General features: G+C 43.0%; 1 protein-coding gene across 4 annotated transcripts in view; it reads left to right on the plus strand.

Moving 5' to 3' along the window:
• The first annotated feature begins 661 nt into the window (after window positions 1-661).
• The window catches only part of LOC137307285 (cytoplasmic dynein 1 intermediate chain 2-like), a 45,921-nt gene continuing 29,363 nt past the window's right edge, over window positions 662-17,219 (plus strand). For 3 of the 4 annotated variants that reach the window (XM_067976735.1, XM_067976737.1, XM_067976734.1), the window contains exons 1-3: window positions 662-754; window positions 6,852-6,969; window positions 13,779-13,896. In XM_067976735.1, the coding sequence (XP_067832836.1) occupies window positions 6,862-6,969; window positions 13,779-13,896 (226 nt within the window). In that variant the 5' untranslated portion in view covers window positions 662-754; window positions 6,852-6,861. Of the gene's footprint in view, window positions 755-3,624; window positions 3,772-6,851; window positions 6,970-13,778; window positions 13,897-17,219 lie in introns of all 4 variants that reach the window. The other variant, XM_067976736.1, reaches the window with a different exon arrangement.

Genomic DNA, 17,219 nt, shown 5'->3' on the forward strand with positions numbered 1-17,219 from the left:
ACATAACTTCCACCCCCTTTGTATTCCAGCCCTCAAGATAAAGGTTAACATTCTATTGGCCTTTTAAATTATTTTTCGTACTTGTCCAGTAGCTTTTAATGATTTCTGTTCTAAATCTCTCTGCTCCTCCACAGTTCTGAGCTTCTCACCATTTAGAAAATACTCTGATCCATTTTTTTTAGGTCCAAAGTGGGTGACCTCACACTTCCCCACATTGAACTCCATCTGCCACAGTTTTGCCCACTCACTTACTCTATCAATGTCCCTTTGCAACTTTCTGCTCCCATCTACACGATTTACTGGACCACCTAACTTGGTGTCATCAGCAAACTTGGACATACGTCTCTCTATTCCTTCATCGTGGTCAGATGTCACTTGATCACCCCTCCAGGAATGTCTCCAACCAGAGTTGCCAACCTCAAGTGATGTTTGTGGAGGATGGGAGCACAGACTGTGGGTTTCATTTATGAGACAGAGGTGCATCAGTATGGCATACAGCAAAAAAATGTCAGTCCTAATAAGTAAGACTTGACAGGTCTAAAGTCAGGCTGGAAATGCAGGTAGAATTGGTCCTTCTGGAATGGGACACATTAAATTTGCATAATTAGTTGCAGCAGCAGAGAGGCAACTGTCGGGCGGTCCTCCCCCGCGCATTGCATTGTGGGATGACATCACCTCCTCTGCTGTGTTGGTGCAGCCGCGAGACGCAGAAGCATCTTCCGTTCATATACACACATATATGTTAGAATCAAAGGTTAGTTATCTTTAAATTAATTAAGTGAAAAATTAATAAAATGAGACAAAAAGTTGCAATAAAATGTCAGTTATTGTGGAAAAAACCGACGTTAGCGTTTGGGAGGAAGGTGATTTTAGTGTATTTTCTGCAGTTTAAAAAAAATCTCGCGACAGCGGATGGGAGTATTAAATATTGATTAACTTTAAGAGAAGGGGCTGTTATAAAAAGTTGTTTTCAATCAGATGTTTACTAATTGCGAATTGAAGTGATAACTCGCAACCTGCCCGTCAATCTACCTTGAAATGCCATTCCGCAACGCCCTCACTGCACTGATAGGCTCTTCGATGGGCGGGATTTCAATCCGCGAATGACGATTGGCGCACGACGATGTCAATCATGGATGTTTCATTTCAAGTTAGGTTGATGCTGCTTCCTCAAGGCTTGTCATTCTAAATATGTGTGTGTGGGGGAAAAATACATTATAAAAGGGTGGGGATCTGGTATTATGTTAGTGTGAGGTTTTCAGTGGGTATAAAATTACTTGTACGGGGAAAAGATAATTATTGGCCTAGTTAGTTTTTCAGCATGCCTTTTTTTTTCTGCTGACGAAATGGCTGGCCTACCTCCAGCCATCCACCAATAGCCCCTTTTGGTTGGCAAGGTACTTATTAAAACTACTCCTGCTTTTTTTTCTCTGTCATCGCTGGAGATGCTGTGGAGGATTGGACCTACATCTTCCCATCCCATTCCACTGACACTCCCCCTAAACTCTCAAATCAGGCCCCTGGAATAATAAATTATGTTGTTTTAATTGAATGCATACTGAAAAATTAACCAATTTCAGAAACTTTTTAAAATACAAGTGGGGGTTTCTAAATTGCTATCGAATTTCAAGAAAACCAGATATTGGGAGGAGGTGTGCAATTGCACTTCTGTTGGTGTGGACATGATGCCGAGGGCACAAATTGAAGGTAATCACAAAAGAATTAAAAGGGAAGTACAGAAACATTTGTTTACACAGAAAGTGGTTAGAATGTGAAATTCTCTGTAAACAAACTACTGTTGAAGCAGAGGCCATAAATTCTTTTAAATGGGAATTAGTTGTTTGAAAAAGGGTATGGGGATCGAGCAAGAGATTAGACTAAGTGGCTCATATGGAGGAAAACACCAGTGCAGATTTGATGGGCTGAATGGTCTGTTTCAGTGCTGGAATATTTTCTGATTCTATGATCTCTGCATCCATCAAACCAGTGCTCTGAGCTTGGGAGAGTTGGACAAAATATTTACAGCGGTTGAATGTGGCATCTGGTCATTTTCCAATGTTGTGTTAGGACTGGGTGATGCATTGTCCTTTGGCATCTGGGCCCTGGATTTAAAACCAGTCTCGGCTGATGGGATCTATCAATCAGTCAATCTCTTCAGCCTCTCCTGGCTGTAAGGGTCTAACTGAAATGGGCTTTCTAGGCTTAGCATATAGCTCAATACTTGGGTGTCTTTAGGATGACTGATAATGGAGAAATTTACACTGGTGCAATAGGGAGTGTTCATCTGAGGTTTGGACTTATGCCATTTGTTAGGGCACGTTATATTTTACCTGGGTGTGTTTGATGCTGGCACTGGGTGCAAAAGATATAAAAGAAAGAAGGACTTGCATTTTTATATTGCCTCCGAAATACAACACCTCCAACAATGCAGCACTCCCTCAGTGCTGCACTGGAGTGTCAGCCTAAATTACATGCTCAAGTCCCTGGAGTGTCCTGCATTCCTAAATGAGGGATGTCAGTACTTTTTGAGCACCAAAATCTTTCCAAACTTAATATCTATGGGCACTATATGAGATAGAATGCTGGGATACTGCAGTCCATATATTTTATTTGGTAAGAGTGTTCATTTTAGAATTGCAGCATCAGCATGTCTGCTGTCAGCAGACAGTGTTCCTTTAAGAAAATGTAACCATGTGAGCAGTCATTTTTACAACATCTGCAGGGAAGGATTCACTCGTATCCTATGCAGTGGCATCATTATTATAGTTAAATAAGATTTCCTTGAGTAAACTTTAGCATTTTTTTGACCCCCTTTGGAGCTCTTCATGTCATGTGCTTTCTCCCAGCTGAGAGATTGGGGTAGGTAACTGCGTCTTGGGCTTTTGTTGATGCTGTTTTGTAATGGATACATGAGCACGGCTGAGATTGAAGGGGTGAACCCATATCCAACTGTCAGCTTGTTACACCAACGCGCTGTGCCACCAACTCATCTCTAGCAGAGGGTTCTTCAAACAAATACAGGATGAAGGCCTGCAAGGGATTGAGAAAAATGTTAAGGTGGGTTTAATTTGTGAAAAAGAGACAGGCAATTGGGCCTAATTTTTAAAAAATTCTTTTGTACTTATTCTCCAGTATTCATATGCAAAATCCCCATTATGTTTAAAAAAAAGTTGTAACTTAAATTTGTTTTCAAGTATCATATATTAACTGGTATCTGAACTGAAGCCACCAGCTCCTTGTCATTTCTGAGTCTAGTGTGCACAAACACTGCTCTTCTGTAGTCTGCCTGTTCCTTAGTACTCTCAGTGGGGTGCGTGGAGAGGGGGTTGCCAGCACGTAAATGCCACAGTCCAGCACCTAGACTGAAAATTGATATGAAGATGGTAATCTTAAATCAAGAGACCAGCCTTAGTTCAGTGGTTTTATTGGTGGGGAGGGGGGTTTGCAAATACATAAGGATATGCTATTACTGCAGTATCTTTATCCTGAAGTGTTCCTTTTAAACCATTTCATGTTGAGTCTGCAGGACATCTTTATTACAAGACTGATTTGGCATTGAAGCATGCACACATTGAAAGAGAGGGTGTGGAATAAATAGATTACTCATTGCTTTGTACTTTGCAGTCTCGATTGAATATGCAGTTCCTGTGGCACTGGACATCTCTTCAGCTCAGTTCAGTTACAATAGGGTGGATGTGAAGGACGACGTTTTTAAAAACCTTTACCATACCCATGCCAAAATGGGCTGTCCGGCTACAGCAATTCAATTCAGTTAAGGTTTTAATTTTTAAAAATAATGTTTTCAATATCTATTCATAAATGGACTACAGTTAGCATAGGGCAGATGCCCAGGATCTGAGAATCAGTGAGGAAGTGTGGATTCACTTCCATGAATGAGGAATATCATGACATGATGGATATTCAATGAAATTATGTACCTACATAATGTGGCTGCTACACTTTCCAAAATGAGTGTGTGGTTGTAAGTGGTGTGGTTTTTGAGGGGCTATGTTTGAGACATCATGTGAAGTGCTGTATTGGCCCTCTGCCACTCCAATTTTCAACAAAATATCACAATCAACCCCAACTACTTCTATCCCTCTCTTTTTATCTCCCTCTCTCTTTATCCCCCCCCCCCCCTCCACCATCAATTGCTGGTGAGGGAATAGGGATTGATTATCTAGAGATTAACCAAGGTACTGTAACATTCAAGTTTGATGTGCTTTAATTGTATAACTAACCTTGTTCTATTAAAGATGGCTGCTGCGTGAATCTCCTGTGGCATTGCTCAGAGTCTGGAAGGGATTTTCCAGAATGGTGCAGGTATGGAGATCTGCAGCTTCTAGTGGTAGAAGTGTGCAGCTGCAGGCATGACTATGTCACAGAATAGTGATGCCCAAATGGAGAGTGCGGAACATACAGATCAAATTTAATATATTATAGATTGGTGTAAAAAATCACTGTAAAGTTTGTGATTTTATTAACAGCTGTACACAAAACTAAAAGATGAAATCCGAAAAATGAACAGGTGGGATATTAGGGTTTGGAAATTGTTCCTTAGCTTTTGGCCAAAGCAATGTTTCTTGTGTGTTTCTTTCCACAAGCATCTTCTCAAATCTAAAATAGCATATTTTAACCAGCACTGCGTGACACCTCACTGAATTTATAGACTTCAGGTTTGTATGTAATCTTAATAATGCTTTTAACTTCTGTCAAAACAGTTAGTCTGGAAGAAAAAGGGTGTGTTGCTATTGCAGCAAGTAGCCTGTAAATAGAAGGGTGTGTTTATGTATTAATAAATTATTCATTCTATAGCCTCAGGATTTTTTTTAAAGTCAGTAATGCTTCATTTTACATTACTTTCCCCATGGTAAATACTGCTCAAAAGTGCAGTGTGTTGCTGTCTAGTGCTTTCATGTAATTTCCCTCGGAGGATCAATGAAATACACAATTTATTTTAGGACTAATTAACTCAAAATGGTGAAGTCAAAAATGAATTCTACAATCAATAAGGATGCGATCCCAATCTATTTATTACTTTTGCTAACCCCCTTTATCATGCATGGCTTCGTCCTGGATTATCCAATCCCCTGGTTGAGGATGACTTGTTGATTCAGCAATAGTAAATTTTAAGTTGAGTGAATTTATATATGTGGAATTATTTCTGAAACTTGTATGATGCAAGGTATACTGTAATAGTCTTTGTGTTCTAGATTGGTTTGTGTTTATGAAAATTACAGATCACTTTTTAAGAAAAAAATAGCTATATATCTATATGCCGATTGTGTCAAGTGAAGTTGCGTTCTCGGGGGGTGTGGACATTGCTGAGACTTGAATTGTAGGCTGTCGTTGAGCTGTTTTTGTTCTATTGCCCAAAGTCAGTTACAGTTTTCTGAGCACTGATGAACCTGTCGTTGAACTTTATTAACTAAACAGTGGTTTAAACAATTTTTTTTTCAGGGTATCAAATCAAGAAAAATGCAGAAGCAATAAAGTACACATTTGTTAAGGGAAGCGGAGCCAGAAATATAGTAAAATATAACAATGCACCAATAAAGGTGTGCTCATTACAAATAAATCAGGCAGTGACTCTTACCAAACAACCAAGTCCAACTCAGAAAATGGGCCCCATTCTGTAGTCAAAACTTCTTTGAATTTTTATAAGAATTCGAGAGAAGACTGGTTCAAACAGAACACAGAAATGAGACAGGGCTTCAACATTTGTGAGACTGGTTGTGCTGGATTCTGGACATATCAGGTACATCTAAATGACGACTTGCAAGTCATCATTTAGATGTACCTGATATGTCCAGAATCCAGCACAACCAAAACAGTAATTTAGGTTGATGGGGCCATAAACAGGAATTTCCTTTGATTTTAGGCAAAGCAAATACATAATTTTTTCTGTTTGAGCCTTGACTCAGTGGTTGCACTATTGCCTCTAAGCGAGAAGGTCATGACTTGAGCATATAATCTAGGCCTCGTTGCAGTACTGAGAGAGTGCTGCACTGTCGGGGGTGCAGTCTTTCGGATGAAACGTTAAACTGAGATCCCGTCCGCCCTCTCAGGTGGACGTAAAAAAATCCCATGGCACTATTTCGAAGAAGAGCAGGGGAGTTGTCTCAGTGTCCTGGCCAATATTTATCCATCAACCAACATCACTAAAACAGATTATCTGGTCATTATCTCATTGCTGTTTGTGGGACTTTGCTGTGCGCAAATTTGCTGCCACTTTTTCCACTTTACAACGTGACAATGCTTCAGAACTACTCCATTGACTGTGGAGTGTTTTGGGACATCCTGAGGTTGAGGAAGGCGCTATATGACTGCAAGTTCTTTCTTTCTAATCGGTCAAAACGTCTGGATCCAGGCAATGTGCATTCAGGCCACCTGATCCAGACAGGAGGAGGTTGATCAACTGCCCTATGCATAGGACCAGGCATTTGTAGGGGGTACCAAAATGCCACATTAGTGCTCTGGGACTTGAAGGATCATGACTCCGTGCCACTGAACTCAAAGGGCAGAACCAGCAGCTGTGTAGAAGCTCACTAGTTTCTAGAACATGAGGCATAGCTGGGTTCAGCAATGGAGACGTGCTGGGCTCCGATGTAGGTTTTTGGTGAATTAATTGATTCTGTCTTTCAGTGTTTTAATTTGATATAAAGACAAGAGTGTTGCCAACGATATGAAGCTTGTGGTCCACCAGAAGTAGCCCTGTGGGGGAAAAAAATGTTGTCACACTATCTAGTGGTTACAAGCATTGTGTTAAAAGGACCACTAACTGCAACACAGTTTGGAATAGAATAACTATGATTTATTATCCAGCTGAGCCGATCTCTTTATATTTTCAGGTACCCTACAATGGCAGACAAGAGTGAACTCAAAGCTGAGCTGGAACGCAAAAAGCTACGGTTAGCGCAGATCAGAGAGGAAAAGAAGAGAAAGGAGGAGGAGAAAAAAAGAAAGGATGTGAGTCTGCATATTGTTGGCCAATGTAGTGAAATCCAAACAAGCACTATTTATGTTTGTGAATGTCCTGATTAAGATGGGAGGCAATGGGATTGTACCCAGGTCAGATACATGGTAAAGTTACCCTATGTTGCCTTAATGCGTTTCACAACCAACCTTGGAAGAGCTGCCTCCACAGGAACAGTGCTCTATTTCTAATCTGTCCTATGATCCCTTTGAGTGAAGTTGTCAAACTAGTGTATTGCAATAAATAACGCAGAATAGTTTTATGGTCTGGACTAATTTTATTTGGGATTATAGCTACACTGACCCCTTCATCTGAATACTCCAGTATGCAGTCCTTCATTGAACTTATCTTTGAATATTTGTGTTGGAAGTACTCTCTTCCACCTAATTCATTGAATCATACAGCTCCGACAAAAATTATTCAGCCCATTGTACCTGTGCCAGCTCTTTGAAAGAGCTATCCAATTAATCCCACTCCCCTGCTCTTTCCCCATAGCCCTGCAATTTTTTTCCAGGACCACTCGGCTCCAGACCTCATTACAGCCTTGGTCCAAACATGGACAAAAGAGCTGAATTCCAGAGGTGAGGTGAGAGTGACTGCCCTTGACATCAAGGCAGCATTTGACCAAGTGTGGCACCAAGGAGCCCTAGTAAAATTGAAGTCAATGGGAATCAAGGGGAAAAACTCTCCAGTGGCTGGAGTCATACCCACCACAAAGGAAGATGGTAGTGGTTGTTGGAGGCCAATCATCTCAGCCCCAGGACATTGCTGCAGGAGTTCCTCAGGGCAGTGTCCTAGGCCCAACCATCTTCAGCTGCTTCATCAATGACCTTCCCTCCATCATAAGGTCAGAAATGGGGATGTTCGCTGATGATTGCACAGTGTTCAGTTCCATTCACAGCCCCTCAGATAATGAAGCAGTCCGTGCCCGAATGCAGCAAGACCTGGACAACATCCGGACTTGGGCTGATAAGTGGCAAGTAACATTCGCGCCAGGGAATGACCATCTCCAACAAGAGAGAGTCTAACCACCTCCCCTTGACATTCAACGGCATTACCATCACCGACTCCCCCACCATCAACATCCTGGGGGGGGGGGTCACCATTGACCAGAAACTTAACTGGACCAGCCACATAAATACTGTGGCTACAAGAGCAGGTCAGAGGCTGGGTATTCTGCAGTGAGTGACTCACCTCCTGACTCCCCAAAGCCTTTCCACCATCTACAAGGCACAAGTCAGGAGTGTGATGGAATACTCTCCACTTGCCTGGATGAGTGCAGCTCCAACAACACTCAAGAAGCTCGACACCATCCAGGACAAAGCAGCCCGCTTGATTGGCACCCCATCCACCACCCTAAACATTCACTCCCTTCACCACCGGCGCACCGTGGCTGCAGTGTGTACCATCCATAGGATGCACTGCTGCAACTCGCCAAGGCTTCTTTGACAGCACCTCCCAAACCCGCGACCTCTACCACCTAGAAGGACAAGAGCAGCAGGTACATGGGAACAACACCACCTGCACGTTCCCCTCCAAGTCACACACCATCCCGACTTGGAAATATATCGCCGTTCCTTCATTGTCGCTGGGTCAAAATCCTGGAACTCCCTTCCTAACAGCACTGTGGGAGAACCTTCACCACACGGACTGCAGCGGTTCAAGAAGGCGGCTCACCACCACCTTCTCAAGGGCAATTAGGGATGGGCAATAAATGCTGGCCTTGCCAGCGACACACACGTCCCATGAACGAATAAAGAAAAAAATTCCCTTTTGAAAGTTACTACTGAATCTGCTTCCACCACACTTTCAGGCAGTGTATTCCAGATCATAACAGCTCGCTACGAGTTAATTGTACTTATATATTTGAGTCTTCAGTTCTTTTTTTAAAAAAAAAATCTCATTGTGCAGTGACGAATCTATCATTCTCAGCTGTCATGTTTGTAGCATTTGTCTGGACTGATGAAATGTTTTTATTTCATTCAGATTTGGCTCTCAGCATCTCACAGAAGTGCAGTTGTGGCAAACCATTCAGCCGATCTGGCTCGTCGTTCCATAGAAAGGATGAGGGTCTTCAGTTATGTGGAGAGACTGGAGAAGCTGGGATTGTTCTCCTTAGAGCAGAGAAGGTTAAGGGGAGATTGAGTAGAGGTGTTCAAAATCATGAGGGGCTTTGATAGAGTAAATAAGAAGAAACTATTTCCGCTGGTAGGTGGGTCGGTAACCAGAGGACACAGATTTATGGTAATTAGCAAAACAACCAGAGGGGAAATCAGGAGAAATATTTTTATGCAGTGTGTTGTAATGATCTGGAATGCGCTGCCTGAAAGGGCAGTGGAAGCAAATTCAATAGTAACTTTCAAAGGGCTATGGGGAAAGAGCAGGGGAGTGGGACTAATTGGATAGCTCTTCCAAAGAGCTGGCACAGGCATGATGGGCCAAATGGCCTCCTTCTGTGCTGTACGATTCTATGACTTCCTGCCCTGTCCCTCTTATTCATTGAGCAAACTACTGGTGGGCTCAATCAGCCTATTGAGGTTCAGGGTTCAAAGTTCGCTTGACAAGCATAATAGATATTCTGGAGGCTATGTAAAAGTGAAATTTAACTGCCCTTGGGGAGGGACGATAGAGGTGTTAGCACTCCATAGCTGAAGAAAGGGAAAAGGGGAAATGTTGAAATTCTTAAACTTTGGCAGAACAATTCCTTGCAAAACAAAAATTGTAATTGAATTGACAAGCCCTAAACCTATAACAGTTGGGCCATTAAAAGTGTGGTCACTTTTTAGTATTTGCTACAAAACTCTGTAGTAACCAGCTTGTAAGCTTGTTACATTTGGGGACAACACTAAAATAGGGAGAAAAGTAGAGATAGACAATGTAGCCAAAGAATTGCCGAAGAATTCAAATCAGTTATGCAATTGGACAGACCAATGATCAATTAAATTGAATACTGACAAATGTATTCTTGTATTGGATGATTAAATGAGCAAAGAGTATACAATGAAGGGAACAGATGTGCACAGGGGGACTTGGGAACTGGCTTCACAAAATATAGGTGTGAATGTACACTTGAGAAGCCAATTTTTTTTTTAAAACACCCTGGAAAAATATATAATTAACTTCAAAAACAAAAGAAAATAATTTTGAATGAAGTTTTACATTTTTATCAGATGCAGGACATTGTGGTGCTCATCTCACACAGTAATCATCCTGCCTGTACTGCACATTTCTGCGTGAGCGCCTTTAAAAGTATCACCTGAGAAAAACTGAGTGGAATTTAGTGTAATAAAAAGTAGTAAATGGATTACTCCCTGCCTCATACAAATTGAGGAGCTATCATCCAACATCATTCAACAAAGTTAAGGCCTGAATTATGAGAAAAGAGAGCCTGTCATTGTAATTGCAGGTCTCATAAATCATATGCCCTGTGTTTGATGAAGGATTTTAATTCCTTTGTGAAAGTTCCACTGAGTTAAAAGTTTGAAAATTTGGATTTATTCATCGGCTAGAATGAGCACATAGGATAATAGGTGTGAGTTACAAAGGAGTCATTCAATTTCATGATTCTAATCACAAAACTAAGATTGAATTACTGCCTTGTAATTCGCTGCCATGTTTGTTAATATTATATAAGTATGTTTAAGGAAATAATCCATTTTTTAAAAAAAATTAAAACACTATCCTTGAAGTTATGCCATATGGAGTAATTTCTTTCGCATTTTTGACAGAGGCGTAAAACTGTTTAATCTCCCACCTTCAAATTGGAGAGCTCACCAACCACATAATAATGAAGGCTGACCCTGAAAATCGCACGGGTTTCACTCTGACTCATCGTGTACGTTTATCATGTGCAAATGAAAATCGTCCCCACGTGACTGCAACTGCAGTAATGCCCATTTTGTAAATTCAATATTGTACTAACACAAGAGATGTTCATATTGCATGATATAAACTTCATCCACATCAAAAAAAAGGGACCAGGGAGTGACAGTGGAGTCATCACTTTCAATGTTGAGACATATGGAGAAACAATTAAAAAGAAACAGAATGTTGGGGTAAATATTTGCATGGTGTCCTCCACACAAATGTTTGGAAACCACTGGTTCAGAAAGAAGATGGTTGGTTGGGGGGGTGGAGAAAGAGAGGAGAGAGACACAAATTGTGGGATATTGAATAGTATAGATGAAGTAAGCCCAGAATAATTTGCAGTGTAAGTCAGGCCGGTAGAACCAGAGAACATAAATTTCAATTAGTCAAAAGTAGATTTTTTTTTAAAAGTCTTTATTCAAAGCATGACACGTGTTTGGGATAATCTACAAAGTAGAGACAAAGAAGGGGGAATTCAAAATGCAGTTGGATGAGTTATGATGGGTCTAATGGCCTTTTTCTCCTCTTTGATTTCCTGGGGATTAAATTGGATAAGGCCCGAATCCGGGCATGGGCATCGCGTTGCGCAATTAGCCTGCGCCCGGTGGTCCCGATGCAGGCAGCACATTAGATTCGTGCTGCCACCTCATTTACCTGATTGAAGCGCAGCATGGAGGCCGAGCTGCAATGTTCTCTCCAGCATCGACACTTCTCACCAGCAGGGGGGCCCAAATCACGCGTGAGCTGCTCGCATCTCTCAAAGGCAGCCTGCACCATATATACAAGTGCAAAATATAAGATACGGGTCCGCACGGAGTCTGAACGGAGATCGGACGTCGCACACGTTTTTTTTTTATTTCTTCATGGGATGTGGGTGTCGCTGGTGAGACCAGCATTTATTGCCAAGGTGGTGGTGAGGAGCCTTCTTGAACCGCTGCAGTCCGTGTGGTGAAGGTTCTCCCACAGTGCTGTTAGGAAGGGAGTTCCAGGATTTTGACCCAGCGACGATGAAGGAACGGCAATATATTTCCAAGTCGGGATGGTGTGTGACTTGGAGGGGAACGTGCAGGTGGTGTTGTTCCCATGTGTCTGCTGCTCTTGTCCTTCCAGGCGGTAGAGGTCGTGGGTTTGGGAGTTGCTGTCGAAGAAGCCTTGGCGAGTTGCTGCAGTGCATCCTGTGGATGGTACACATTGCAGCCACAGTGCGCCAGTGGTGAAGGGAGTGAATGTTTAGGGTGGTGGATGGGGTGCCAATCAAGCGGGCTGCTTTGTCCTGGATGGTGTCGAGCTTCTTGAGTGTTGCTGGAGCTGCACTCATCCATGTAAAACATAGATGTAGGTCCCGTCCCTATAACTGATGAGTTATGTTAAAACATTGAATAAAGGTTGCGCACTACTAAATCCCACATCCTCCAATCTGCCGATCTGAGTTTGTACCAGGCCTGCGAGAGAGTGTGCACCAAGGTTCTCTGCTGATGCACTGGAGAACTTGGAGCAAGAGGTGGACAGAAGGAGGGGCATCCTATATCACAGGGGGGGGGGGCGGTGCGGTGCAAGAGGCCCTCCAGACATAAGCTCAAGATGCAGTGGGAGGCAGTAGGGGACGAAGTCAATGCCAGGCACACAGCACCACGACCGTGGATGCAGTGCAGGAAGAAGTTCAATGCTTTGACACAAGTGATCAAGGTGAGTGAGGTCAACTGTCAACTGCACCACTAGCCGCATCCACTGCTCCACACACTACACCCCCATCACCCACATACCAACAAAATCTTTCCATCAGTACTCAACTCTTCCAATCAGACGCTTCCTCTCACCCTCACACGTTACCACTGTTACAAGCCACCCACCCACAACTCACAGGCCACACACACTGGCAGCTATTTAACCATGACAGGCACATCACCCAAACATCCTGCAGGGCACTCACCGACACACGTCTCGCTTTCTTGCAGGAGCAGGTGGCGCATAACAGGAGGCAGCAAGTGACAGTGGCATTTAGCCCCTTGAGCCTGTTCCGCCATTCAATGAGATCATGGTTGATCTGTGACCTAACTCCATATACCCGCCTTAGCCCCATATCCCTTAATACCCTTGGTTAACAAAAATCCATCAATCTCCGACTTAAAATTAACAAGTGAGCTAGTACCAACTACCACTTGCAGAAGAGAGTTCCAAACTTCTCCCACCCTTTGCGTGTAGAAGCATTTCCTAACTTCACTCCTGAAAGTCCTGGCTCTAATTTTTAGGCTATGTCCCCTCGTCCTAGTATTCGTGTATACGAGACCCTCAAAAACAGGTACAACTGTCAGAAGCAGAATTGCAGCCAGAAGCAATAATCCAGCAGCTAACCTGTAAATCCTGCATGGTCCCTTTAAATAGCGCTGGTGGGGAGGCCTTCAGGACGTCTAAGACATGTTCAGGTGGTCGTGCGTTGGCTGGAGCGTTAAGTGCCAAAATGGTGTATATCCCTTTAAATCAGCGTTGCACACTGATCTAACGCATATTCTTACTTTACATGCAGCCGGCGTTCGTTATCTGCATCTGCGCAAACCCCTTTACCAAGATTGCGACCAACGCACGTCACGCTAAAAGTGTGAGCGCACGTTCCGGATGCCATTTTAGAACTTCAGGAGGCTGTGTAGCACCTACACAATGGGTGCTACACGGCCGAATTTCCAGCCCCCTATGTTCTTTCTATTGAAAGAGTTTAGAGTGGGTATTAATATAAAATGTTGAAACTTTTTTGTGTTTCATATTGTGCTGTTAGTAATAACTAAACTGCTCTGTGATCAGTGATTTCTTATTTGCAAACACTGGACATTTATATCTTTCATAGCTTTGATTCTGGATGAGGTATGGCACCGAGTATGCACGTAGTTTTGTGAGATACTGTAAAAGCCTCGAGCAGTGAATCATCTTAAAATGCTTTCAGGGTGATTTCAAGAAGGAGATCCCTTCTGCCTCTCAGGATGAGTTGGACCTGGAGAGAAAGCGTAAAGAGACTGAAGCACTACTTCAGAGCATTGGCATAACTACAGAACCCTCCATGGGTGAGTGTGTGAATTCTCCAAGACTGGGTCACACATCCTTTATTGTTACAGATAAATTGGAACAATCAGTGGTTTTCACATTGAGTTGTCATGGATACTTGGCAAAGTTCTAAGATAAGTAAACAGTAAAGAGAATATCCATCCTTTGGATGATGTTAAATTGAGGTCCTGTCTGCCGATTCAGGTATATATTAAAGATCCCATAGCACTAGAGAAGAATGGGGAGTTTTCCCTCTGTCCTGGCCAATATTCACCCCTCAACCACCAAAAATAGATTGACTGGGCTTGATGTGTGGCCTCACTTCAATGTGTTGGTAAGACTTAAATTGTCAGTTGAAAGGTGAGACAGGCCCAAAAAAGGGGCTAGAGTAGAAACAGGAGGAGGCCATTCAGCCCCTCGAGCTTGTTCCGCCATTTAATTAAATCATGGCTGATCTGTACCTCAACTCCATTTACCTGTCTTTGTTCCATATCCCTTCATACCCATACCCAACAAAATACTCAATGAATGGCATTGAATTAGCTAGGAAAGAGGCTGAATGAAATCTAGGAGTGATAGTAGACTCAACACTTACGGACTTGGTCTTTCTGCCGTGCTCCACCAATTCTTCAGCAGCTCTGTAGTGGGTGGTGGTAGAAAGTTACTTGATTGCATTCTTCTCATTTGACGGCATCAGGTCCCATTGGGGCAGTGTACACCCACCCATATTTGAGTGGGCCTACATTAATTTGAGGCAGGTGAGGAAAACACAGCCTCCAGTATGTTTCTCATATTTGCTGAGTTTAACTGTTGGGCCTTGCATCTAGGATTCAAAGGTTGGTGGAGGAGGCCTCTGGGCATCAAGATAAGAGTGCGGCTGTGTAGAGGCCCCATCACCAAAATTAAACTTTTTCAGCTTAGCAGCTTCCTCCCTTCTCCCTCCCCCTCCCCTCAATTTGTGGCAGGCCTCCTGAGTAGAATTGATTTTGGAGGTTGTCATGGTGAAGTTGTACAGTGCTCTGATCAGACTGCATCTGTGTCCGTTTCTGGTCATCGAGGTATAGGGGAAACATCCAGGCCGTGGAAGTGTTGCAGAGAAGGGCCATGACCCCTAGTGTTGGCATGAATTATGAGGAAAGAACTCTTCAACCTCGTAAGGGGGTGAATGAGAGGGTATATAGAGGTATACAAGATACAGAGTAGGATAAAAAAGGTTAATCCTAAGATCTACTTCAAGTTAAACCACAACTACGGGACAAACTGGTAAAAGGTCAGTTCAGGACTGATGTCAGGAAGCACTTCTTACACAGAGTGATCAATACTTGGCATAGGCTCTGAGTAGGGGAGTGGAGGCAATAACTCTGGAGTTACTCAAAGGGCAATGAGATGCAATGATGGTGGGACTGTAGGTTTCAATGGAAAAAATTAGCTAGACGGGCCGAACGGCCTCCCTCATCTTTGTGATTTCCTAAAGACTGAGTAACAGATAGAAAAGAGTATCTGAGAGACTGTACTTGGAAAAAATAGATCGGAGGAAGAGAACATCAAAAACAGGAATTATGATACAGAAACCCAAACCAAGAACAGACCAGGAGAATGAGTGACATTTAGGGGAAATGAGAGAGATTGGCAACAATGAAATTATTTTTATAAAATGTATGGTAAGGTAGTTTTTTGTGTGAAAAGATTTTTTTAACTCCTTTCTCTAATATATATGCTTTCCTTTCCTCTTTCGGTGTCTTTGCCATTTTCCAGATAGGAAAGCACTCGGGTGACCTTCTCTCAGGCCTTGCCTCTTGTTAATCTTGATCCAGTTACTAGAGCTATGTGAGAAATCTGGTGTGGCTCGGTTTCCTGTCTTTCCTCCTTATCACTTGGGTAGTGCCTGGCTGCTGCTTGGGAACTCCTCTCAATAATAGCTCAATGGAGAATGAGAGTTTGTGGTTGTGAGATGCATTTTTAAATGAAATGTTTTTTTTAAAAAGACAAATAATTTTAAGAGTTGGGGGGAGAACAGAGATGCGCAAATTGAAAATGAGGGTGCACCAGGTGTCTGTTGCGTGTGACCAATTTGGAAGGGCAAAATAATCAATTAAAAACTGGTGCATTCACATGAAAGTACAGAGAAAAGTTGTCTTCTGTGCATTGAATGCAGTCCTTGGGGCAAAATGCAGTGAGACTAGGATGAAACCGGACAGCTAAATATTATGCAAAAGCAGAATACTGCGGATGCTGGAAATCTGAAATAAAAACAGAAAATGCTGGAGAAGCTCAGCAAGTGAGGCAGCATCTGTGGAGAGAGAAACAGAGTTAACGTTTCAGGTCGAAGACCTTTCATCAGAACCCTGTCAGAACTTAGTTCTGAAGAAAGGTCTTCGACCTGAAACATTAACTCTGTTTCTTTCTCCACAGATGCTGCCTGACTTGCTGAGTATTTCCAGCATTTTCTGTTTTTATTAAATATTATGCAAATTGCCTGAAAGTTCAATTAGAAGTAATCATTTCAAACACTATGGGGGAAAAAAATTGGATAGGGCCAATTATTGGGTGGGGGTAGCGCGATCTGCTATTACCCTGCGCCCAATGGCCCCTGCACAGGCAGGACGAGACTTTCGTCAGGCCTGAGGACTTGCCTGCAATCTGCGTTGGAAATCAAGAGTTGGACGAGGATTCCATGCAATTCACACTTTCCACCAACAGGGGGAGCCCCAATCTCTTAAAGGCAGGCTGACTGTTAGAAATCTCTTAAAGGTAGCTGGTACCTGTTATTTGCGGAAAATAACAGTTTGCTGTCTGCACGGAGTCTGAACGGCGATCAGATATCGCACACGTAAAACACAGATGCAGGTCCCGTCCCCATGTTTACACACTGATGAGTTATGTTAAAACATTGAATAAAGGTTGCGCACTACTAAATTCCTCATCCTCCAATCTGCACACCAAACCTCACCAATCTGCTGATCTGAGTTGGTACCAGGCCTGTGAGTGTGCGTGCACCAAGGTTCTCTGCTGATGCACTAGAGGCCTTGGTGCAAGAGGTGGACAGAAGGAGGGACGTCCTATATCCACGGGGCGGGGGGGGCGGCACTTGGCCCTCCAGACAGATGCCCAAGAGGCAGTAGAGGACGAAGTCAATGCCAGGCGCACAGCATCATGAACATGGATGCAGTGCAGGAAGAAGTTCAATGCTTTGACACGAGTGGTCAAGGTGAGTGAGGTCAACTGTCAAGTGGCGTCTCCTACCAACTGCACCACTAGCTGTATACTACACCCCCCCATCACCCACATACCAACAAACTCTTTCCATCAGGATTCAACTCTTCCAATCAGATGCTTCCTCTCA

Source organism: Heptranchias perlo, chromosome X (genome assembly GCF_035084215.1).
Source record: "Heptranchias perlo isolate sHepPer1 chromosome X, sHepPer1.hap1, whole genome shotgun sequence".
NCBI lineage: Eukaryota > Metazoa > Chordata > Chondrichthyes > Hexanchiformes > Hexanchidae > Heptranchias > Heptranchias perlo.